The sequence below is a fragment of the Eptatretus burgeri genome, chromosome 2 (genome assembly GCF_056783735.1).
Source record: "Eptatretus burgeri isolate ZD-2024b chromosome 2, Ebu_testis_v1, whole genome shotgun sequence".
NCBI lineage: Eukaryota > Metazoa > Chordata > Myxini > Myxiniformes > Myxinidae > Eptatretus > Eptatretus burgeri.
In genome coordinates, this window is record NC_140962.1 from 114629503 (window position 1) to 114653736 (window position 24234).

Consider the following 24234-nt stretch of genomic DNA (forward strand, 5'->3'; position numbering starts at 1 on the left):
TCGTGGCTTTAATTTCCGCACATTTCATAACCTCCGCAATCTCTTCAGTTCAGCTGAATTTCAAAATGTAAACTACTTTATTGATCTTAGTAGCAGTTCTGACTGCTAAAAATTTGTTGATATGTGCAATTTGGACCGATTTACATTCCGGGCGTCAACGGGTGCATGGTGGATATATAACCCAGTGGTTCCCAACCTTTTTCTGACAGAGTACCACTTGGAGGTCCCATACCGTCGCTGCGTACCACCTGGTTCCACAAAAACTCAATTTGATAAGATATCAATTTATTCACCACTAGAACACACAAATGAACTAACAGTCAACAAAGAACAAAATTTAATGCGAGGGCTGCATCTGTTTCTTCTCCACCAGCTGGTCGATGCGGGGCATAACTTTGCTCACAGCACATCGGAAATCATGCCCGGGCGCAGCAAGACGGTTCTGGCTCTTTGACTTGATGGTCATCATGGCTGAGAACCCCTGCTCGCACTCCCACGTAGAGGGGAAAATCAGTAGCTGGGGAACAGCGTGACGGGCTAGTGTCGGGTACGAGGAGGCCATGGTCACCCAGAAGTTCATAGGAGAGCATTCCTTGTGCTTCGTCTTTGCTGTCTCGTCAGCCTGGATATCTATGAGCTCCTCTTGTTCCCCGATCCCGAAAGGCAGATCGCCTGGTTAAACGGAAAATGGAATGGTGATGTAGGCACAACATGTAATATCTGGGAAGTAATGCATCAACTCAGTCTTGAGCAGTGAGAGGTGACGGACGATTTCTTGGGAAAATTCATCATTGGGCTCGCTCTCAAGGGTAGTCAGGAGTTCGAACATTCCATAGCATTTGCTCTCCACGTTCTTGATCCAGAGGTCCAACTTCTGGACAAACGCTCCCAGCTTCGAGATGAAGTCTGAGACAGTGCAGTTGGGCCCTTGGAACGACAGGTTTAAGTGGTTGAAGACCCCAAAAATGTCCGACAGGTAGGCCAACCTTGAGATAAACTCCTCATCCTCCAGATCTTTTTGAAAATAGTGTTCTTTCTCTGTGAAGAATACGAGGAGTTCATCCCTCAGTTCAAAGAGACGCCTCGTCGTATTCCCCCGGGAGGCCAGCAAACCTCTGTGTGGTAGAGGAGACAGGTGTGGTAGGAGCCGAGATCTTCACAGAGCAGTTTGAACAGCCGAGTATTCAGGGCGGATGTTTTGACGAATTTAACTATTTTGATTAATCGGTTTAAGCAAGATAACAAATTCGGAGGGAGTACCTTAGAGCTAAGGGCGAATCTGTGGATGAAACAATGGACACTGGTGGCATTTGGTGACACAGCTTTCACATGGGCTTGATACCCTGACTTTCGACCGAGCATAGACGGAGCCCCATCTGTCGTGCATCCGACCAACTTTCCCCAATCCAGTTCATTATGCTTGAATAAATTATCCAAAAGGTTGAAAACATCCTTTCCTTTCGTTGTACTGGATAGCTCCTGGCTCAGCAGCAGCTCAGTCTTCGCAGTATTATTCTGTGTGAAGCGAACGTAGACAAGTAGTTGACAGCAGTTGTTGTTTTTTTTGTTTTTATAAAGGTTGAGCACGAAAGTGCTCGCGAACCACCTGGAAGCGCTCGCGTACCACAGGTTGGGAACCACTGATATAACCGATCACCGATCGCTAATCACTTGCCAAGTCTGCCATTCCTTATCAACCGTTATGTTGGAGTGCTTGCTTTAGTGCTTAAGCCACCCGGCGAGCGTTCCACTACATTCGCACTGTCACTGAACATATCGATTGACTTGATCAAAGTTCAGGGCCCACCTCCCTGCATTTGGCCGTGCGATGCCTCGTGTGGTGTGACAGATGATGGTTCGTTCACTGAAAAAATGTGCAATTTTATTTTACACCACATTTCGCTTTTTGGACAATCTTTCATCAAACGACCCATCAATTCGGCAATATATAAACATATAGAATTAAAGTTGCGTTTTTAAAAGTTTCAACCATGTCATTGGAGTGCTCTTCAAGCTTTGATCTCCACAAGTTTCCATGGTAATACTGCGGCACGGTTATCCATGTGGATATCTCCGGCATCAAGAAGGAAAAATAAATTAGATGATTACAATGAGTATAAAAAATGTTTCTAGTTACACAGCATTGAATCACCAAATCACAGCAGGATAGCCAAAAAGGTATGCATGCTCAATCCCACACCTCTGGCTTTCTTCTTCTCTTTTTTTTTTTTTTTTTCTTGTGTCTCTCTGTGTCTCTCTGTGTCTCTCTCTGTCTGTCTCTCTCTGTCTGTCTCTGTCTCTCTCTCTCTGTCTCTGTCTCTCTCTCTCTGTCTCTCTGTCTGTCTGTCTCTGTCTGTCTCTCTCTGTCTCTGTCTCTGTCTCTCTCTGTCTCTGTCTCTCTCTGTCTCTCTCTGTCTGTCTCTGTCTCTGTCTCTGTGTCTCTGTGTCTCTGTGTCTCTGTGTCTCTGTGTCTCTGTGTCTCTGTGTCTCTGTGTCTCTGTGTCTCTGTGTCTCTGTGTCTCTGTGTCTCTGTGTCTCTGTGTCTCTGTGTCTCTGTGTCTCTGTGTCTCTGTGTCTCTGTGTCTCTGTGTCTCTGTGTCTCTGTGTCTCTGTGTCTCTGTGTCTCTGTGTCTCTGTGTCTCTGTGTCTCTGTGTCTCTGTGTCTCTGTGTCTCTGTGTCTCTGTGTCTCTGTGTCTCTGTGTCTCTGTGTCTCTGTGTCTCTGTGTCTCTGTGTCTCTGTGTCTCTGTGTCTCTGTGTCTCTGTGTCTCTGTGTCTCTGTGTCTCTGTGTCTCTGTGTCTCTGTGTCTCTGTGTCTCTGTGTCTCTGTGTCTCTGTGTCTCTGTGTCTCTGTGTCTCTGTGTCTCTGTGTCTCTGTGTCTCTGTGTCTCTGTGTCTCTGTGTCTCTGTGTCTCTGTGTCTCTGTCTCTGTCTCTGTGTCTCTGTGTCTCTGTGTCTCTGTGTCTCTGTGTCTGTGTCTCTGTGTCTCTGTCTCTGTGTCTCTGTCTCTGTGTCTCTGTCTCTGTGTCTCTGTCTCTGTGTCTCTGTCTCTGTGTCTCTGTCTCTGTGTCTCTGTCTCTGCGTATCTGCCCCTGTGTCTCTGTCTATGTCTCTGTGTATCTGTGTCTCTCTGTGTCTCTGTGTCTATCTGTGTCTCTGTGTCTCTCTGTGTCTCTGTGTCTCTGTGTCTCTGTGTCTCTGTGTCTCTGTGTCTCTGTGTCTCTGTGTCTCTGTCTCTGTGTCTGTGTCTCTGTCTCTGTCTCTGTGTCTGTGTCTCTGTCTCTGTGTCTGTGTCTCTGTCTCTGTGTCTCTGTCTCTGTGTCTCTGTGTCTCTGTCTCTGTGTCTCTGTCTCTGTGTCTCTGTCTCTGTGTCTCTGTCTCTGTGTCTCTGTCTCTGTGTCTCTGTCTCTGTGTCTCTGTCTCTGTGTCTCTGTCTCTGTGTCTCTGTCTCTGTGTCTCTGTCTCTGTGTCTCTGTCTCTGTGTCTCTGTCTCTGTGTCTCTGTCTCTGTGTCTCTGTCTCTGTGTCTCTGTCTCTGTGTCTCTGTCTCTGTGTCTCTGTCTCTGTGTCTCTGTCTCTGTGTCTCTGTCTCTGTGTCTCTGTCTCTGTGTCTCTGTCTCTGTGTCTCTGTCTCTGTGTCTCTGTCTCTGTGTCTCTGTCTCTGTGTCTCTGTCTCTGTGTCTCTGTCTCTGTGTCTCTGTCTCTGTGTCTCTGTCTCTGTGTCTCTGTCTCTGTGTCTCTGTCTCTGTGTCTCTGTCTCTGTGTCTCTGTCTCTGTGTCTCTGTCTCTGTGTCTCTGTCTCTGTGTCTCTGTCTCTGTGTCTCTGTCTCTGTGTCTCTGTCTCTGTGTCTCTGTCTCTGTGTCTCTGTCTCTGTGTCTCTGTCTCTGTGTCTCTGTCTCTGTGTCTCTGTCTCTGTGTCTCTGTCTCTGTGTCTCTGTCTCTGTGTCTCTGTCTCTGTGTCTCTGTCTCTGTGTCTCTGTCTCTGTGTCTCTGTCTCTGTGTCTCTGTCTCTGTGTCTCTGTCTCTGTGTCTCTGTCTCTGTGTCTATGTCTCTGTGTCTCTGTCTCTGTGTCTCTGTCTCTGTGTCTCTGTCTCTGTGTCTCTGTCTCTGTGTCTCTGTCTCTGTGTCTCTGTCTCTGTGTCTCTGTCTCTGTGTCTCTGTCTCTGTGTCTCTGTCTCTGTGTCTCTGTCTCTGTGTCTCTGTCTCTGTGTCTCTGTCTCTGTGTCTCTGTCTCTGTGTCTCTGTCTCTGTGTCTCTGTCTCTGTGTCTCTGTCTCTGTGTCTCTGTGTCTCTGTCTCTGTGTCTCTGTCTCTGTGTCTCTGTCTCTGTGTCTCTGTCTCTGTGTCTCTGTCTCTGTGTCTCTGTCTCTGTGTCTCTGTCTCTGTGTCTCTGTCTCTGTGTCTCTGTCTCTGTGTCTCTGTCTCTGTGTCTCTGTCTCTGTGTCTCTGTGTCTCTGTCTCTGTGTCTCTGTCTCTGTGTCTCTGTCTCTGTGTCTCTGTCTCTGTGTCTCTGTCTCTGTGTCTCTGTCTCTGTGTCTCTGTCTCTGTGTCTCTCTGTGTCTCTGTGTCTCTCTGTGTCTCTGTGTCTCTGTCTCTGTGTCTCTGTCTCTGTGTCTCTGTCTCTGTGTCTCTGTCTCTGTGTCTCTGTCTCTGTGTCTCTGTCTCTGTGTCTCTGTCTCTGTGTCTCTGTCTCTGTGTCTCTGTCTCTGTGTCTCTGTCTCTGTCTCTGTGTCTCTGTCTCTATGTCTCTGTCTCTGTGTCTCTGTGTCTCTGTCTCTGTGTCTCTGTCTCTGTGTCTCTGTCTCTGTGTCTATGTCTCTGTGTCTCTGTCTCTGTGTCTCTGTCTCTGTGTCTCTGTCTCTGTGTCTCTGTCTCTGTGTCTCTGTCTCTGTGTCTCTGTCTCTGTGTCTCTGTCTCTGTGTCTCTGTCTCTGTGTCTCTGTCTCTGTGTCTCTGTCTCTGTGTCTCTGTCTCTGTGTCTCTGTCTCTGTGTCTCTGTCTCTGTGTCTCTGTCTCTGTGTCTCTGTCTCTGTGTCTCTGTCTCTGTGTCTCTGTGTCTCTGTCTCTGTGTCTCTGTCTCTGTGTCTCTGTCTCTGTGTCTCTGTCTCTGTGTCTCTGTCTCTGTGTCTCTGTCTCTGTGTCTCTGTCTCTGTGTCTCTGTCTCTGTGTCTCTGTCTCTGTGTCTCTGTCTCTGTGTCTCTGTGTCTCTGTCTCTGTGTCTCTGTCTCTGTGTCTCTGTCTCTGTGTCTCTGTCTCTGTGTCTCTGTCTCTGTGTCTCTGTCTCTGTGTCTCTGTCTCTCTGTGTCTCTGTGTCTCTCTGTGTCTCTGTGTCTCTGTGTCTCTGTCTCTGTGTCTCTGTCTCTGTGTCTCTGTCTCTGTGTCTCTGTCTCTGTGTCTCTGTCTCTGTGTCTCTGTCTCTGTGTCTCTGTCTCTGTGTCTCTGTCTCTGTCTCTGTGTCTCTGTCTCTGTGTCTCTGTCTCTGTGTCTCTGTGTCTCTGTCTCTGTGTCTCTGTCTCTGTGTCTCTGTCTCTGTGTCTCTGTCTCTGTGTCTCTGTCTCTGTGTCTCTGTGTCTCTGTGTCTCTGTCTCTGTGTCTCTGTCTCTGTGTCTCTGTCTCTGTGTCTCTGTGTCTCTGTCTCTGTGTCTCTGTCTCTGTGTCTCTGTCTCTGTGTCTCTGTCTCTGTGTCTCTGTCTCTGTGTCTCTGTCTCTGTGTCTCTGTCTCTGTGTCTCTGTCTCTGTGTCTCTGTCTCTGTGTCTCTGTCTCTGTGTCTCTGTCTCTGTGTCTCTGTCTCTGTGTCTCTGTCTCTGTGTCTCTGTCTCTGTGTCTCTGTCTCTGTGTCTCTGTCTCTGTGTCTCTGTCTCTGTGTCTCTCTCCCTCCCTCTCTCTCCTCACCCACCCCTCCCCCTCTGTTGACGGGACTGTAGGGGACTCTGTTGAGGGGACTAACAGCATATGCAAACTAGAATGGGCACTCGGTAGAGCGCATACCTCCGCCTCCGCTACTTATTTGTTCTTGGCATGAGAGTGGGGGGCACAGAACAGTGAACATTTTGGTGTTGGTTTCATGCAAATCGTTTTTGATTTGACCGTGTTATGACAAAAACCGCATATTTTGAAAGGTCGTGACCCCACTGACCTTTGACCCCCAACCGCTAACAAGGGTAATAACATAATTGTGTCATGTCGCCCATCACAAGATTGGGCAATGAATTCTGAACATTTTGGCATCGGTTGCATGCCAATTAGATCAAAATTGAGCGCGCTATAGTAAAAATACGAATTTGACCTTTCCGTGACCTTGACCTTTGACCCAATCGCTCCCAAAATCTAATCAAATGTTCCTTGGATAATAACCCATCATCCCACCAAATTTCAAGCAATTTGGTTTAATACTTTGAGTAATGCGAAACACACACACACACACACACACACACACACACACACACACACACACACACACACACACACACACACACACACACACACACACACACACACACACACACACACACACACACACACACACACACACACACACACACACACAGCGACTAATACATAACCTTTCGCAGAATGCGAAGGTAATCAGATTTGGAGTGAGCCGAGAAGAGGGGTGCAAAGGTCACTGCATGTGCGAACATGCATGCATTCAGGCAGGCGTTTGCCAAGTAGATATCGAGAGTTTTAAATGCTCCCGCACGGTTTTATATAGAACCTGGCGGTTAAAAAGAAAATGTTGCTGTTTGGACACGTTTTATCTCCCTTCCCTTCCCCTCACACTGCCTTCCCTCCACCTCTTCTCATGCTTACCTCCTTTCAAACCCACTCACCTCTCCACACTTCATGGACATCTTCTGGTGGTCTCCACATGCTGTATCAACGTACCCCATTTCGTTCAAACCTGGACAACCTCACCTCACCCATTTTTCCATAAGTCCCACTACGAAATGCAAATTGAGAACCGCTCCCCTCACGCTTACTTCCTCTCAAACCCAGTCACCGTCTCTGTTTGCATATACAGTATATCTCTATCTCCTTCCCCTGTATCTCTCTCCCCTCCCCCCCCCCCCAGAGTGTATAGCAAACGCTTGAAGAGGGGTCACTCTCCCCACCCCTCCCTTCCTCACTCTTTCCCCCTTCATAAACCCACCCTGCTCCCCCACCCCTCTCCTCAGTCCTCTCTTCCTCCCCTCCCCTCCCTCCTGCACCCTTCCCCTCCCTCCTCTCTCTCTCCTCCTCCCACCACTCCCCCACCCACCCTTGATGTTCCCTTCAGCCAAGCGACAGGTTGTATTTGCGAGTACAGTAATATAATTACAGATGTATGTGTTTGTTGGTGGGAGTGTATATATTTGTTTGACCTCTTGCACATCTAAAAACGAGTGGTTGTACTTGGGAGAAGGTGGAGGTGGGTGCATGGAAAGTTTTAGGCAATGAAGGAAAAAAAATCATCGTCCAGGGAGTTCGGGTGGAGGGAGTGCAGAAATTCTCTTAACGCAAATGTTTATGGCACAGCAGTGCTCGAAGGGGGAGGGGAGGAATGAGGGAGTCGTACAAGCCATTCTAAAATAAAGGCAATTAGGAATGAATCAACTCGTAAAAGTAAAAAAATTCACTCACAAAATATTATATAAATATATAAATAACAGTAAAGTATTATTATTATTAAAATAAAAGTGAAGCAAATATGTATTTTAAAGCCAAATAAGACAGGCTGGTGAGTTTGTAACATAGACCAAAAGTGACATATTTCAGGTAAGGATACGTCCAAATTGCTCGACAAGCTCCGGGGGGAGAGGCACACGGTGGACGGGCCCAATCTCCAGCAATCGAGGCAGAGAGACCTGCCCAGTGCCAAGCAATGGATAATCAATGTCGCTCATCCCAGATACACCTGGTAGCACTACAACAAAGTGAAGCAAATCAATTATCAACTTATCCCTCTGTTTTTCATAAAACTTTGAAACAAAACCCAAAAATTAATCTTAAAAAAAATTAACAATCTTGATCTGTTAATTCAAGTTAGCCACAATATTTCAAACAGTTGCAAATTGTTGAACCTAATAACCAATGGATAGACATGCAATGTGGGAAAAAGTGTACAGCTTATTAAGTGCATGGCTTTTACAAGGAATAAAGTGTGAACGAATGCAAGCAAAACAAGACCCATTGAGCCATTGAGCTAAGAATTGGCGAGCTATCGCAGTCACTGTAGTCAAATTCCAAATTTGTGCCCTGTCCTCCCTGTGTCGGAGTGGAAACCCATCCATGATTGTAACCCTAGCTACAGAAACTGCATCAACAGCTCGAGAAGGGTCATCCATCATCGATATTGAAAGCACTGTTTTTCTCACCATTACATTTTACAAATGTCAAAATTCAAAAGTCTACAAAGTCTCAAAACAAAGGAGTTGTCCAAAGGAGCACAACAAAAGTACATTTTCTGGGCAGAAGGGTTTAACCACTTGTACACCTTCTTCGATTAATTATGCAAGGTAAATTGCCTAATTGGTTTGCATCACCAAAATGCTGCGCGTTTCCTATTTTGTTTGTCTAAAGTAATCAAGGAACTTTAGTGAGAGCACACTCATCACTATCCTTTCTGCAATGTACATCTGGCCATTGTGTTGAGCAACCATGGAGTGGGTGGATATTGAGACACCCATTGGCTGTGACCAAATATACTGCACATTGGGGTTGTAATGGTGCCCGAGCACCGCTCCAGTATGTCAATCCATCTGAGGCGGAGCTCACTCCACATTATAAAATAAATTTTATTTTAAAAGACCCATATGAAAAAAAATTGATTAATAATTTTGAACCTAAAATTTGTCAACATTATTTATTTACCCACTTCTTGGATGCTCACATGCATTTTTCTCCATTTTTATATATATATTTTTAAAACAAACGTATCGTATTCAGTACGTAGTCCCTCACAAGTGTCGCTTTCTATTTCACATGTGAACAATGTATGACTTTCCACGACGTATTTGCGACTTACCACAATGTATTTACGACTTTGTCTTGACAGCTCTGTCAAGACCCCACAATTACCATCTCTCATTACACCCTCATTATCCCTCACTCGATCTTCCTCACCTTCCTTCCTTCATCTGAGGCCCACCTCAAAGTTCGCTGTGACTCTCTACAAAGAGCCCCTGAGGAGTAAACAAGGCAATTCCATATCCAGGGCCAAATTTACTTGAGAGCACCAAAGTAAATTTCAATGTCAGTACACCTTTGTGTTAATGGCAGTTATGAACAAAATATTTCAAGCTGATCCTGATGTTTGTTCAATCGAAGTTGAATGGGATTTCAAATGGAAACCTGAACCTTGGAGTCCTGTTTAAAATCTAAACTCGAGTGAAGTCGATGGCATGCCATCGCAAATCCCCCATGCTTCCCACTTGAAGAAAGTTGAAGGATCGCAAAAAGTTCCAACGGAACGACCCAATATCAAATTTTGAGTTAATTCCCCCTCCCCCCCATTTTGTCCCCTGTGACCTGAAATCACCACCCTCTGGGGCATGAACCAGTTATCAAATCCAAAAAATTGTTATATTTCATACATCCCCCAAAGTTGACTGCGTATATACAAAGTTTCATTACAAAAATGTTGATAACTGTCCCCGTAATTGACCTTTTGATCCTGCCCCAGGACCCAAGGGGGCAAATCCAAAAATGATACTGCTTCCACCCTCTTACCATGTCTTACCTCCTTCCACTCCCTTACCATGTGGTGATCATAACTACCAAATTTGGTTTAGGGTTAGCCACCGTTTAGGAGGAGATAGCATTACAGAGACAGACAGACATCCGATTACAAAATCCTCATGTTTTTCTCAAAAACTGTAGAGATAACAATTGTATTGCATATTGTAGCCCACGTTAGTTCTCAGGGGCTCAATTATTACTTGTCCTTTTTCCCCAACACAAGTATGGAAACATCCCAAACTATTTAGTTGGCTTCCAAGATTTGGATTCGCTGAAGGAAATGTATTTCCATTAGTTAGACTTCACTTTGTTGAATCAATGGTTATGACTGACAGTATCCAGTAAGATAGCATACTTAAAGATCATTCCTGCATTACACTCTGGCTGATTCAGCGAATATCCTGAACATCCACAAACATGCATTCAGATTCATTTTAAGATAAGCAAAATATAGAAATTCCTGCTTTAAAACAATTTACCTTCAGAGTTAAATCTTTTCAACATACCGATATTACATATAAAAATGGCCCATAGGGCCAGGACTTGACGAAATTCAACAAGATCGCGTACCATCGAGAATATTGAGCGATAACACTGAACAACAAATTTCAAAAAATTTTTTTTACTGGAGATGTGTAAAGTGATTTAAGACTAATTTGGGTACGCTGATTTCAAAAATCATAACCGTTTTGCTGTATCACGTCAGGATTTTCAGGAACAGAAATATTCCCATTGCCTAGAAGTCAGGATTTCAATGAAATTTACATACGTCTTTAACATGTCTATTTCGTACAATTGTTGTTAACTTGTGTTATATTTCTTTCTTTCAGATAAAGATGAGTAGGCGTTCCTGTACCAATCATCCTGACAACTTCTGTTATGTCTGTGGTCGGTATACCAAAAAAGATCAACAGCGAAGTATATCCACAGCAGTGAAAATGAAGGCTGCCTACTTTCACTACTTCGGGTGTAAGGTGGGGGACCAAGAACAGAGCTGGGCACCACACATCTGCTGCACAAGCTGTCACACAACCTTGACTCAGTGGTTGGTGGGCAAGCGCGCGAGCATGCCATTTGCGGTGCCCATGATATGGCGTGAGCCGCAGAATCATCATGATGATTGTTATTTCTGCTGCACAAGCATCGCCGGCTTCAACAAGAAGAATAAAGGTCACATCAAGTACGCTGACTGCGTCTCTGCTCGTAAACCTGTGCCTCATGATGACGAGAACCCCGTTCCAACACCTCCAGCTGATCAGAACATAGCTGTAAGCAGTGGTGAAGAGGATGGTGATGATGAACCTTGGAACCCGACACTCAAGAATCACACCTTCTGAACCAGGGAGACTTAAATGATCTTGTAAGAGATCTCTCGCTGTCAAAGGCGAAGGCAGAGCTGCTTGGATCAAGGCTGCAGCAGTGGAATCTACTTGAACCTAACACCAAGATATCCTTGTTCAGAGCACGTCACAGTGACATGGCTGAGTTCTTTGAGATGGAAGACACGATGACATTCTGCAGTGACATCAACGGTCTGTTGAAAGAACTTGGGTGTGATCACGATCCTGCAGACTGGCGCCTCTTCATCGACTCGGGGAAGAACAGCTTGAAGGCTGTTTTGCTCCACAATGGCAACGAGAAACCATCAGTCCCACTGGCTCACGCGTTCGGCATGACAGAGACCTATGAGACTATGCGGCAGCTGCTTGATTCCATCAAGTACAATGACTTCAACTGGCACATCTGCGGAGACTTGAAAGTGGTGGCGCTGTTGTTAGGGCTGCAGTCAGGCTACACGAAATACATGTGCTTCCTTTGTCTCTGGGATAGCAGAGACGACAAGAATCACTGGACGAAGAAAGATTGGGAAGAGCGAAAAGAGCATGTACCTGGTCGACACAACGTGAAGCATGTCGCCCTTGTCGACCCAGCCAAGGTTTTCCTTCCACCACTCCACATAAGGCTCGGCTTGATGAAAAGTTTTGTACGGGCAATGGATCTGAATAGGCGTGGGTTTTTATACCTCAAGGAAAAGTTTGGCAACACCTTGTCGGAGGCCAAGATCAAGGCTGGTGTCTTTGTTGGACCGCAAATCCGACAGATTATGAAGGACGAAACTTTTCCGACAACTCTAAACCCCAAAGAGCTGGCAGCGTGGAGGAGCTTCAAAGCTGTGACGGACAACTTCTTGGGGAACGAGCGTGCGGACAACTATGAAGAAATAGTGCAGCAGCTGCTGGAGTCCTTCAGGAAACTTGGCTCCAGGATGTCCCTGAAAATCCATTTCCTACACCAGCACCTGAACTTCTTCCCTGACAACTTGGGAGCAGTCTCGGACGAGCACGGCGAGCGATTCCACCAAGAGATTTCACTCATGGAGACGCGTTACCAAGGGCGGCACAACCCGAACATGATGGGCGATTTCTGCTGGTTCCTGCATCGTGAAACTGACACAGAGCAGCACAAACGCAAAGCCAAATGCCTAAAGCATTTTTAATTGCATTCTAGTGGAGTTTTTCTGTAATTTCTATAATTTTGAAGCATTCATGATGAAATAAATGAATAAATGAATTTTTGTAAATTTCATTGAAATCCTGACTTCTAGGCAATGGGAATATTTCTGTTACCGAAAATCCTGACGTGATACAGCAAAACGGTTATGATTTTTGAAATCAGCGTACCCAAATTAGTCTAAATCACTTTACACATCTCCAGTAAAAAATTTTTGTTGTTCAGTGTAATAGGTATTTTTGGGGTTAAACATAGTTTTTAGGGTAAGCAAACAAAAAAAATGAAATTAAAATACCTGTCACCTCCGTAATCCGTAACGGATGTGACCAATTATTAATCCAGTCAAAGATACTCCCCTCCTACGTCCGTGTTTCAAATTTGAAAGGAATCCGTTAAGATTTGGCGGAGACATGAATTTTTGAAAATCGGGCCACGCTAAAGGATACGGATTTTCACGATTTTCAGGAATTTTTCCTGACCTTGACATGCCAAAAGTTATAGGGTTCTATTCTGGTGGCCAATAAGTCCATTGGTGAAGTTCCATGACATGACTCGAAATGCGACCTGTAGAGTGAGATGTACACACAAACAAACTAGAGGGGGAGCACTCGGGAGAGTGCAAAACCTCCGCCGCCAATACTGCTGGGTCACTCAAGGGAACCTTATATCTTATTCATTAAATATGTCAACAGTGCTGACAGTTATAGTTCTTTTGTCCAACTTTTTTTTTGGCGGGGGGGGGGGCCCAAGTCCAAAATCTAATGGCATGATCCTTGGACCATACCTAACCCCCCTCCCCCCACCAAGTTTCGTCGAAATCCGTCGAGGAGTTTTTCCGTAATACTGTTCACAAACAAACAAACAAACTAGAACGGGCACTCATAGAGCGCATACCTTCGCCACCACTACTTTTTTTGTTCTTGGTATGAGTGTGGGGAACTGGTTTCATATGAATGGTCTTATGACACAAACCACAAATCTATAATGTCATGACCCCCCCGAACTTTCGGGGGCTACGGACTAAACAACAATCAACTCACGTCGTTTTGGCGAGTCTTCACTCGCAAGCTCGGTGAATACAACGTTTCAACAAGAGAAGGTAATCTCGTTTGATGCTGGTTTCATGCAAATCAAATAAGAATTGACTGAGTTATGCCGAAAACCGCATATTTTTCAAGGGCGTGACCCCCCCCCCCGACATTTTACCCCAACCCGTGACATTTGTTATGACGTCATTGTGTCACAAGATTGGGCATTAAATTCTGAACATTTTGGTGCTGGGTTCATGTAAAGCGGACAAGAATTGACCGCGTTATGACAAAAACCGCATATTTTTCCAAGGTCGTGACCCCCCTGACATTTGACCCCTAACCGGTAACAAGAGTATGGGCGTCATTGTGTCATATTGCATATCACAAGATGAGGCGTTGAATTCTGAACATTTTGGCGTTAGTTGCATGCAAATTGAATAAAAATTGACCGTGTTATCGTAAAAAGACGATTTTGACCTTGACCTTTGACCCGAACGATCCCAAAATCTAATCGAATGCTTCCTGGCTAATAACACTGAACAACAAATTTCAAAAAATATTTTTTACTGGAGATGTGTAAAGTGATTAAGACTAATTTGGGTACGCTGATTTCAAAAATCATAACCGTTTTGTTGTATCACGTCAGGATTTTCAGGAACAGAAATATTCCCATTGCCTAGAAGTCAGGATTTCAATGAAATTTACATATGTCTTTAACATGTCTATTTCGTACAATTGTTGTTAACTTGTGTTATATTTCTTTCTTTCAGATAAAGATGAGTAGGCGCTCCTGTACCAATCATCCTGACAACTTCTGTTATGTCTGTGGTCGGTATACCAAAAAAGATCAACAGCGAAGTATATCTACAGCAGTGAAAATGAAGGCCGCCTACTTTCACTACTTCGGGTGTAAGGTGGGGGACCAAGAACAGAGCTGGGCACCACACATCTGCTGCACAAGCTGTCACACAACCTTGACTCAGTGGTTGGTGGGCAAGCGCGCGAGCATGCCATTTGCGGTGCCCATGATATGGCGTGAGCCGCAGAATCATCATGATGATTGTTATTTCTGCTGCACAAGCATCGCCGGCTTCAACAAGAAGAATAAAGGTCACATCAAGTACGCTGACTGCGTCTCTGCTTGTAAACCTGTGCCTCTTGATGACGAGAACCCAGTTCCAACACCTCCAGCTGATCAGAACATAGCTGTAAGCAGTGGTGAAGAGGATGGTGATGATGAACCTTTTGAACCCGACACTCAAGAATCACACCTTCTGAACCAGGGAGACTTAAATGATCTTGTAAGAGATCTCTCGCTGTCAAAGGCGAAGGCAGAGCTGCTTGGATCAAGGCTGCAGCAGTGGAATCTACTTGAACCTAACACCAAGATATCCTTGTTCAGAGCACGTCACAGAGACATGGCTGAGTTCTTTGAGATGGAAGACACGATGACATTCTGCAGTGACATCAACGGTCTGTTGAAAGAACTTGGGTGTGATCACGATCCTGCAGACTGGCGCCTCTTCATCGACTCGGGGAAGAACAGCTTGAAGGCTGTTTTGCTCCACAATGGCAACGAGAAACCATCAGTCCCACTGGCTCACGCGTTCGGCATGACAGAGACCTATGAGACTGCGGCAGCTGCTTGATTCCATCAAGTACAATGACTTCAACTGGCACATCTGCGGAGACTTGAAAGTGGTGGCGCTGTTGTTAGGGCTGCAGTCAAGCTACACGAAATACATGTGCTTCCTTTGTCTCTGGGATAGCAGAGACGACAAGAATCACTGGACGAAGAAAGATTGGGAAGAGCGAAAAGAGCATGTACCTGGTCGACACAACGTGAAGCATGTCGCCCTTGTCGACCCAGCCAAAGTTTTCCTTCCACCACTCCACATAAAGCTCGGCTTGATGAAAAGTTTTGTACGGGCAATGGATCTGAATGGGCGTGGGTTTTTATACCTCAAGGAAAAGTTTGGCAACACCTTGTCGGAGGCCAAGATCAAGGCTGGTGTCTTTGTTGGACCGCAAATCCGACAAATTATGAAGGACGAAACTTTTCCGACAACTCAAAACCCCAAAGAGCTGGCAGCGTGGAGGAGCTTCAAAGCTGTGACGGACAACTTCTTGGGGAACGAGCGCGCGGACAACTATGAAGAAATAGTGCAGCAGCTGCTGGAGTCCTTCAGGAAACTTGGCTCCAGGATGTCCCTGAAAATCCATTTCCTACACCAGCACCTGAACTTCTTCCCTGACAACTTGGGAGCAGTCTCGGACGAGCACGGCGAGCGATTCCACCAAGAGATTTCACTCATGGAGACGCGTTACCAAGGGCGGCACAACCCGAACATGATGGGCGATTTCTGCTGGTTCCTGCATCGTGAAACTGACACAGAGCAGCACAAACGCAAAGCCAAATGCCTAAAGCATTTTTAATTACATTCTAGTGGAGTTTTTCTGTAATTTCTATAATTTTGAAGCATTCATGATGAAATAAATGAATAAATGAATTTTTGTAAATTTCATTGAAATCCTGACTTCTAGGCAATGGGAATATTTCTGTTACTGAAAATCCTGACGTGATACAGCAAAACGGTTATGATTTTTGAAATCAGCGTACCCAAATTAGTCTAAATCACTTTACACATCTCCAGTAAAAAATTTTTGTTGTTCAGTGTAACCAATCATCCCACCAAATTTCATGCAACTCGGTTTAATACTTTTTGAATTATACGAATCACAAGATTACAAATAAATAAATAAATAAATAAATACGCGCCGACCAAAACATAACCTTTCGCAGAATGCGAAGGTAACAAACAAACAGAAAGGGGTGAAAACAGTAACCTCCGATCTTCGATGGCGGAGGTTAACAAACAAAACAAACCAACATACTTGACAAAATCGGAGATTTCGTCAGGTAATAACATGGAGACAACATTCAGCCTTCTAATCAAGAGATCAGCTACCTCTCGAAACTAAGTATTTTGTATGAAATAACTTTGTTAATGTCTGAATATAAGGTTCATGGAGTCACTTTAACCCATGCCCTATCACCAAGACAACCAAGTCCTTCAATCTCAGCACCCAAAGTCAGTGTCCTCCTTTTCACTCTCCTCTCCCCCCATGTCCTCCTTTTCACTCTCCTCTCCCCCCATGTCCTCCTTTTCACTCTCCTCTCCCCCCATGTCCTCCTTTTCACTCTCCTCTCCCCCCATGTCCTCCTTTTCACTCTCCTCTCCCCCCATGTCCTCCTTTTTACTCTGCTCTCCCACCATGTCCTCCTTTTTACTCTCCTCTCCCCCCATGTCCTCCTTTTTACTCTCCTCTCCCCCCATGTCCTCCTTTTACTCTCCTCTCCCCCCATGTCCTCCTTTTTACTCTCCTCTCCCCCCATGTCCTCCTTTTTACTCTCCTCTCCCCCCATGTCCTCCTTTTTACTCTCCTCTCCCCCCATGTCCTCCTTTTTACTCTCCTCTCCCCCCATGTCCTCCTTTTTACTCTCCTCTCCCCCCATGTCCTCCTTTTTACTCTCCTCTCCCCCCATGTCCTCCTTTCACACACACACACACACACACACACACACACACACACACACACACACACACACACACACACACACACACACACACACACACACACACACACACACACCTCTGTGCTGTCCGACGAATGGTTAAAACCTGAAATGTCAGCTTCGACCCCGTCCACCAAAGTACGAGACGAGCTTTCACAACGAAGACTATCTTTCCATGCTAATCCAGGTTGCCGTTGGTATTGCTCGGTTTGCGGGAACAAGATGAATGCCATACTCATACCCTCTGCAGAGACTCCCAGCATTTGGGCAATCTCAGGATATCGCTGGTCATCCTGAATGTGTCGGTCCACCTCCAGCGCTGCTGCATCGATGCCATTGTTCAGGGTCGTCTGGCCCTGCCCAGGCAGTGCACTTTCCATCCCCACAGTCTGCACCCACAAACATGCACAACAAAATCACCTTTAAACATTCAATACCTGTGAGAAACTCTCACACATACATACATACATACATAAACACACAACGCAGGCAAATTAACTCATCGAAACCCAGGACAAGAGATTATAAAAACAGCACTTGGAGTGGAGCGATGAACAGAAGCTCCCTGTGCCACATTTTATCTACTTAATACATACTCAATATCAATGGAGTGACTGAGAATCTTTTTACACACGCGTGATTGGGCAAACGTGATGCATAACGGTTGGGCACACAAATGGCTCAAAACAACAACTATAACAACACAAAAAGGATATTCAAGAATTTTTTTTATTTATTTTGAATCTCATAATAACATTGCTGCTCCCCGACCTACACTAGGCCTCGACCGCGCATAGGCCGGAGACGGTGCGCGCTGCTATTTCCGATTCAATATCCAAGAGGAGACTTCAAATCGACAACGTGAAACGCACAATGTTGTAAGGTTCATGCAACGTCTGCACAAGGACAAAGCGCGAAAGGGAACGAACTGCTGCAACAAATCTCACCATGTGGTAACTTGCCGCGCTACGGCTCCCGCCTAACTCAATACTCCCGAAAACTTTTGGCAATTTTTTTTTTAATCCGAATTATTATTTTTGTAATAACTACGAAGAACCTTAATTTGTCTATCTAAAAACGAAACGCTATATCTTTTCATCGCCGACTTTCATATTCGCTTTATGTCGTAATATGAGAGCAAAAATTAAGGTGAAGGAATTACAGCCGAGCTGCATGATGTATAATATATATCCATATAAGGATACGACGACTGCCTTCTGTCACTTTCGGTCTTCAGTCTTCCAAAATCCTCTGAAAAATAACAACAATGAAACGGAACGTATATGTCCGTCGATATTTTACGTCATTTAATGGAGGATCTGTTCATTTTGGGTTCATATATGTGAGGCCAGTTAAGAAACAAGCTCAAATGAGCTAAGATCCTCGTCCTCTTAATGATGACGTCATAAAAACGAATATGACGTCATTGTGACGTATCAGGTTTGCGATAAATTATCTGTGCTAATGCCCGGCTTGATTCCCGCAAACAAAATTCAAACAGCTTGCCTTGTTTCGGAGATAATGGTGTCGGCGATTTCCATTAGCGGCGATATTATGACGTCAACTTTTTTTCTGGGAAGAATTTCCAAAATCGGAGATGGTTACTGCCTGCGTGTGGGCTTTCTGCATATACATGGCAAGTTTCACAAAGATCAGATTAAAACTCTGGGTTGTGAAACAAAAAATGTCAAAAAATAGTAATGACGTCATAAAAATTGTTATGACGTCATAGTGATGTATCATATGTGCGGTAATTCATCTCTGCTAATTTCAACAGAATTCAAAAATTGAACAGAATTCAAAAAGCTTGCCTAGTTTCGGAGATAATTTTTTTAGGCGATTTCCATTAGCGGAGATATTTTGAGATCATAACTTTTTTTTATAGGAGGAATTTTCAAAATCGGAGATGGTTACTGTCTGTGCAGTGTATTTTTACATATATGTGCCAAGTTTCAGGAAGTTTCGATGAAAACAATAGTCTATGAAACAAAAAAGTCCACAAGAAGAAGAAGAAGAACAACAACAACAACAACAACAACGTGAGTAAGACTTAGAGATCCTCCACGAGGATCTAGAAATATAAAGTAGGCAGAGGCTAAATAACATAACAGAGGATTACTTAATGGAAAAGACAGCAAAAAATGTAAAACTACGAGCAAACAAGACATTCTTTATGCTTATAAGGGGTATGGAGAGGGTTAAGTGGAGTGTGGGCCCATTGAGGAATAGCACAGGAGAATTGGGGGATGATGAGATCATGAGGCGTGACATGGCAGGCTAAGTCTTTTTGCTTCTCCATTTATACAGGAACAGTCTTCCATTGGCCGAGAATGTCTGTCTCGGGGGTGAGCAGGCCGCATGGTCGTTTCGAGGGGACCCAAGTAAGAGTGGAAAAACTGTGCACAAACTGCTCGAAGAATTAAGGAATGATAATAAGATGCATCCAAGAGTATTGAGGGAGGTGGTAGAGCAAATAAGCATGGTGTCAGTGGATATCATTAACAGCTTGTTCAAGTTAGGACAGGTACAAGGGGATTGGAGAGTAGCAAATGAAACACCATTATTTCAGAAAGAATTAATCCAAAGACTTGTTAGCATGACTATATAGACCTGTTAGCTTGACTGTATACACCGGTTAACTTGATTGTATACTCCTGTTAGCTTGACTAGATACACCCATTAGCTTGATTGAATACCCCTGTGAGCTTGACTAGATACACCCATGAGCTTGATTGTATACCCCTGTTAGCTTGACTAGATACACCCACTAGCTTGATTGTATACCCCTGTTTGCTTGACTAGATACACCCACTAGCTTGATTGTATACCCCTGTTAACTTGACTAGATACACCCACTAGCTTGATTGCATACCCCTGTTAGCTTGATTGTATACCCCTGTTAACTTGACTGGATACACCCACTAGCTTGATTGCATACCCCTGTTAGCTTGATTGCATACCCTGTTAGCTTGACTAGATACACCGGTTAGCTTGACTGTATACACCTGTTAGCTTCTCCATATAGACCTGTTAGCTTGACTATATATACACCTGTTAGCTATATACACACCTGTAAGCTATATAACTACAGTATATCCATATATACAACTGTTAGCTATATAACTATAGTATACACATATATACGCCTGTTTGCTATATAACTAGATACACCCAGGGATCAGGTCTAAGACCCATATTATTCATAATTTACATTCATGATAAGGACAGTGAGCTTGGGAATAGGCTATCCAAATTTGCAGATGCCACTAAAGTTGGAGGTAAGGTAGACAGCAGAGATGGGGGTAATCTGATTCAGAAAGCCCATCAGATACTCTGATTGGGTGAAAGATAGATGGGTGCATGAAAGATTGGGTGAAAGATAGATGGGTGCATGAAAGATTGGGTGAAAGTGAAAGATCTGATAGAGATGTTTAAGATAATTAAGGGTATAGAGGGAATAACTGCAGAACACTTCAACAGGATGGACAGCAACAGGATCAGTGGCTATAGGTTGAGAGTGAAGAAGAGAGTTGAGATGACATTAAGGCAGGGGTCTTTCACTCAGAGGGTAGTTAGTTAATGCATGAAATGGTCTCCCTGGAGCAGTAGTGGGAGCTGTAATGGTGGAAGGGTTTAAACTGGAGTTGGATAGGTACCTGGAAGCATTGAGGATAGATGGGTGCATGGCATATTGGTTGGCATGCCTGGGCATGATGGCTTCCTCCTGTGTCAGACTTCCTTCTGTAACTCCTTATTTGTACGATGTAGACTGCAGACATATCGATTTAAATTTATGTACTCTAGTTTGTTTCTTATAATTGTTGGAAAGATTTTAGCACACTTTTCCCATATCCATTGTCTATTGGCTTTTGTCTAGATCTTACAGGTCTCATTTTTTTTGGATCTTAACACCCAACAGTGGGTTATAAGAGGAAGAACGTAAGGGCATCCATCGCACGCAAAGCATCTCGGTGGTTATATAAGTGTGAGTGAGAGAGCAATGTCACTGAAACATAGGACTAGGAGTCATACACTTTTCCTTCAAATTGTCACTTCCACTCTCCCACACGGCATCGACTGTGCCGTCCTGAATCTGCTCAGCTTACAGCTCTCCTCTTCTTCTTTCTCTCTGCCGAACTGGATGACCTTCGGACACAACTAAGGTTGTGGAGCCAAAGTTTGAGAGGTTCTGCAACTTGATGGGTCGAAATTTTGATGATTGATGGTGCCCAGCCGATGATCTTGATGGTCATTAAATCAGGCACTCATTAAGCTGAAGGAATTATTCAGATCTCTCACCTCTCCCCTCTTATTTTTCTCTTTTTGTTTGGACTTTGCGCTTGTGCAGGAGTTGGCACTCGCTTAGCTATGTTGCAATCGTTTCTCTCCTTTATTTTAGTCTTGGTTGTCCGTACATGATGGGTGCCACCTCCGTCTGTTTGTGTTTACTGCCCCTTTTGTGTCGATGAGGGTGCATTCATCTGGAGCACTACTGTATTCAAGCTTTATGGACAGTGCTGTAGAGTCTCCTGTTCCTCCACCCCCCTTCCGTTCCACCCTCTCCCCCAAAGAGAAAGGGTGCGAGTAGCCCAAGTTTTTATTTTATTTTATGTGGTGTCTGGAGCATGATTGAAATTGTGTTATTTTGTATTCCACACCAAAATTCTGTTATAGACATTTAATTACTTTCAATTTGTGGTTCATTTTATTATGTCTCCCTCTGACAGATCGTGGAAGATATACAGGATGTTTCAAACAGTCCAAAATCATAGGAACATTTATTTTACAATTTATTATAATAATTGCTTAAATTGCAAGCCCCTGGCATACATTCACGTATCAATTCTTGTACTTGGGTTTCTTTCAAGGTTTTTTTTTAACATTGACGCATCGGTTTTAGCACATTTGTTTCTGATTTCATTCTTTAGAGTTTAGATCTTCAATAGTTTGTGGTCTCTTGATATCCATCCATTCCATCCATCAGGACCATAGTCTGTACAGAGCATCGGTGTTGCCAAAGCAGTCTCCTGGGCGATTAGGCGCAATCCTGGATGGGTCGCCACTGCAACGCAGGATACTCAAATGGCTCAATCATCCCAGCAAGCTGGTACTCATTTTGCCAACTGCAGAAGGATGACAGGCTGAGTAAACTCCACCTGGCATTAATTCAAGGGCCGAGCAGGATTTGAACTCAGGACCCTCGGATCCCAAGCCCACCACCCTGACCATTAAGCCCACACCAGGCATATCTCCTGGTATAAGCCACTGATTCCAGGTGTCACCAAAGAAAAAGTCGAGTGGTGTTGAGTCTGGACTACGTGGGGGCCATTCTATTGGTCCATGACATCCCATACACCTCAAAGGCAAAGTCTCATCCAAAAAAATGAAATCTAATTTTAAAATACTTCCTATTATTTTTGAAAGACCTTTTATTGTTTTACCTTTATTCCTTTCTTTTCAACAATTGCAATCAAATCCATTCAATTTTTGCATGGAGGTTATTCGATGGAATACACCCAGTCTTATTTGTCTATTCTATCAGGGTTCTATCTACCCAGTCTTAAGGTGAAGCATAACTAATCATGTGCCTTGCCATTTCCTTTCATTTGAATCGAGAGAGATAATATTTGACACAAAGGTTATTAAAACAGTCCCTTATAGAGATGCATAGAATAATTTTGTATGAAAGTGATTTTTCAGGATTTTGTCGGGGTAAAAGTTAACTCAGTCGCAAATGTAAGTTGATTGGCATGCCATGCATATGTAATTTCAACCGATATTGACAACAATTGGCAAAAATATTCCTTACCACAACCTCTACAGATTGAACTTGACAGATATTACTTTAGTGCATTTCTTTGATTCCATAGGGGGATCAAAGGTCAAAATCTGATTTGAAATTAAGGTTTCTGGCCAACCAATTATTTATATTTCAAACAATCCAGACAATACCTTCATTTTCATTCTCCAGGGGTCAAAGTGGAGGGGGCCATGGTGATTGGAAGAGATATTTGTCAAAGGAAAAGGAGTTTCTGGACCACTCACCAAAATGTGTTGACCCAGCTGGCAAAATAAACCTAAAATCTCAAATACCTATACATTCTAACCCAACATATTTTCACGGGTAGGTCAGAAACATCCTTTTATACTTTTCAAAACAATTCAACCAATTAACCCATTTAATTTTCATTCAAGAGTTTATGTTTATATTTGTTTTCTGTAGCTTCTGTTGGTAAAATTAGCCTAAAAACTCCCCATCGTGTTCATCATTAATTTAATTTGCAGCTTGTGCCTGCTGGTTGCATCATTGCAGGGTCGCAGTTGTGCCACCAAAGTAGTGCCCCCTGTAGGTTTTATCAGGAATTTAGAATTCAGCCAGGATGCTGGCACTAACTTGCCTCCACTTAATGAAGGACACCGTGGGATCTTTAACATCCACCAACTCATGTTGGCAGATGGGACACCCAGTTTAACATCCATCGGAGGGACAGCACAAACACTGTTACCTGCCCTGCCTGCGAGACATCAGGAAATAAGTTTATAGCAGTATAAAAGCAGCAGATATATATAGCAGCTATATAGCAGCAGTATATATACTGCTATATATAGCTATATAGCAGTATAGCAGCAGATAAAAGTTTTAAAAGTTTATAAAATATTCAAACACAGGCTAGAGAGGTCAGAGAGGAGTGTGAATCTCTCGAGGCCATCCATCCAGCCCCCATTGTGTTAAGATTGTATTATATTTCGTAATATTTGTTAATTGAGTAAAAAGAATCATTATATGTATTCAGGGTGTAACAAAATTCTGGAATCGAGGTTAATTGTTTTTTTATCTTGCCAAAACGAAGTTTTTGCAAGATATGTTAGTCAGCTTGTATGTTTTTTTATTTATTTATTTATTTTTTCTCTGTAATCATGTATAAAAAATTCTGCAGAGCACAGTTATCATTGGAAATTTTTGTAACTTCGCATATCAGAGGCCTATAGAGGTCCCTTTCAGTGCATAAAATTTTGAAGGTCAAGGTCAACGGTCAAGGTCACTTTGTCGCAAATCAGGGGAATCGACGAAACCCTTATTTTTTGAGTAATTTTGATCGGATCATCTTAAAACTTCATGGGAATATAGTTCGTGGTCTGGCGCTCAGCTGATTAATGTTTGGTGGCGATTGGCCTTGACCTTCATGGTTAGCGCCTAAGGTCAAACATATTTGACCCCAAGGTCAAATTTTCAAGTTTTAGGAACCATATCGTGTAGTACCTCAAATTGAACACCTCGATGAGTGCTTTCTAGATATGTCAAGCTTGAGACATTATGACATCATTTGGTGACGTTATGAGGCAAACGCATATTTTTCATGGTTACTCTGTAGAACGATTCTCATCGGAATCTCTCGTA

At 43.8% G+C, this 24234-nt stretch overlaps 1 protein-coding gene across 6 annotated transcripts in view; it reads right to left on the minus strand.

Annotated features, from left to right (window-relative positions):
* NUP155 (nucleoporin 155) overlaps positions 1-17852 on the minus strand; it is a 168911-nt gene extending 151059 nt beyond the window's left edge. For 3 of the 6 annotated variants that reach the window (XR_015055384.1, XM_085870831.1, XM_085870830.1), the window contains exons 1-3: positions 17783-17846; positions 17077-17224; positions 7765-7902 (exon numbers count right to left, since the gene is read on the minus strand). Coding sequence is in view for 5 of the 6 variants with exons in the window: in XM_085870831.1 (XP_085726957.1) it covers positions 7765-7902; positions 17077-17224; positions 17783-17785 (289 nt within the window). In the remaining variant the exon portion in view is untranslated. Of the gene's footprint in view, positions 1-7764; positions 7903-17076; positions 17225-17610; positions 17762-17782 lie in introns of those variants that run through there. The other 3 variants (XM_085870834.1, XM_085870835.1, XM_085870833.1) reach the window with 3 other exon arrangements.
* Between the last annotated feature and the right edge of the window lie 6382 nt (positions 17853-24234).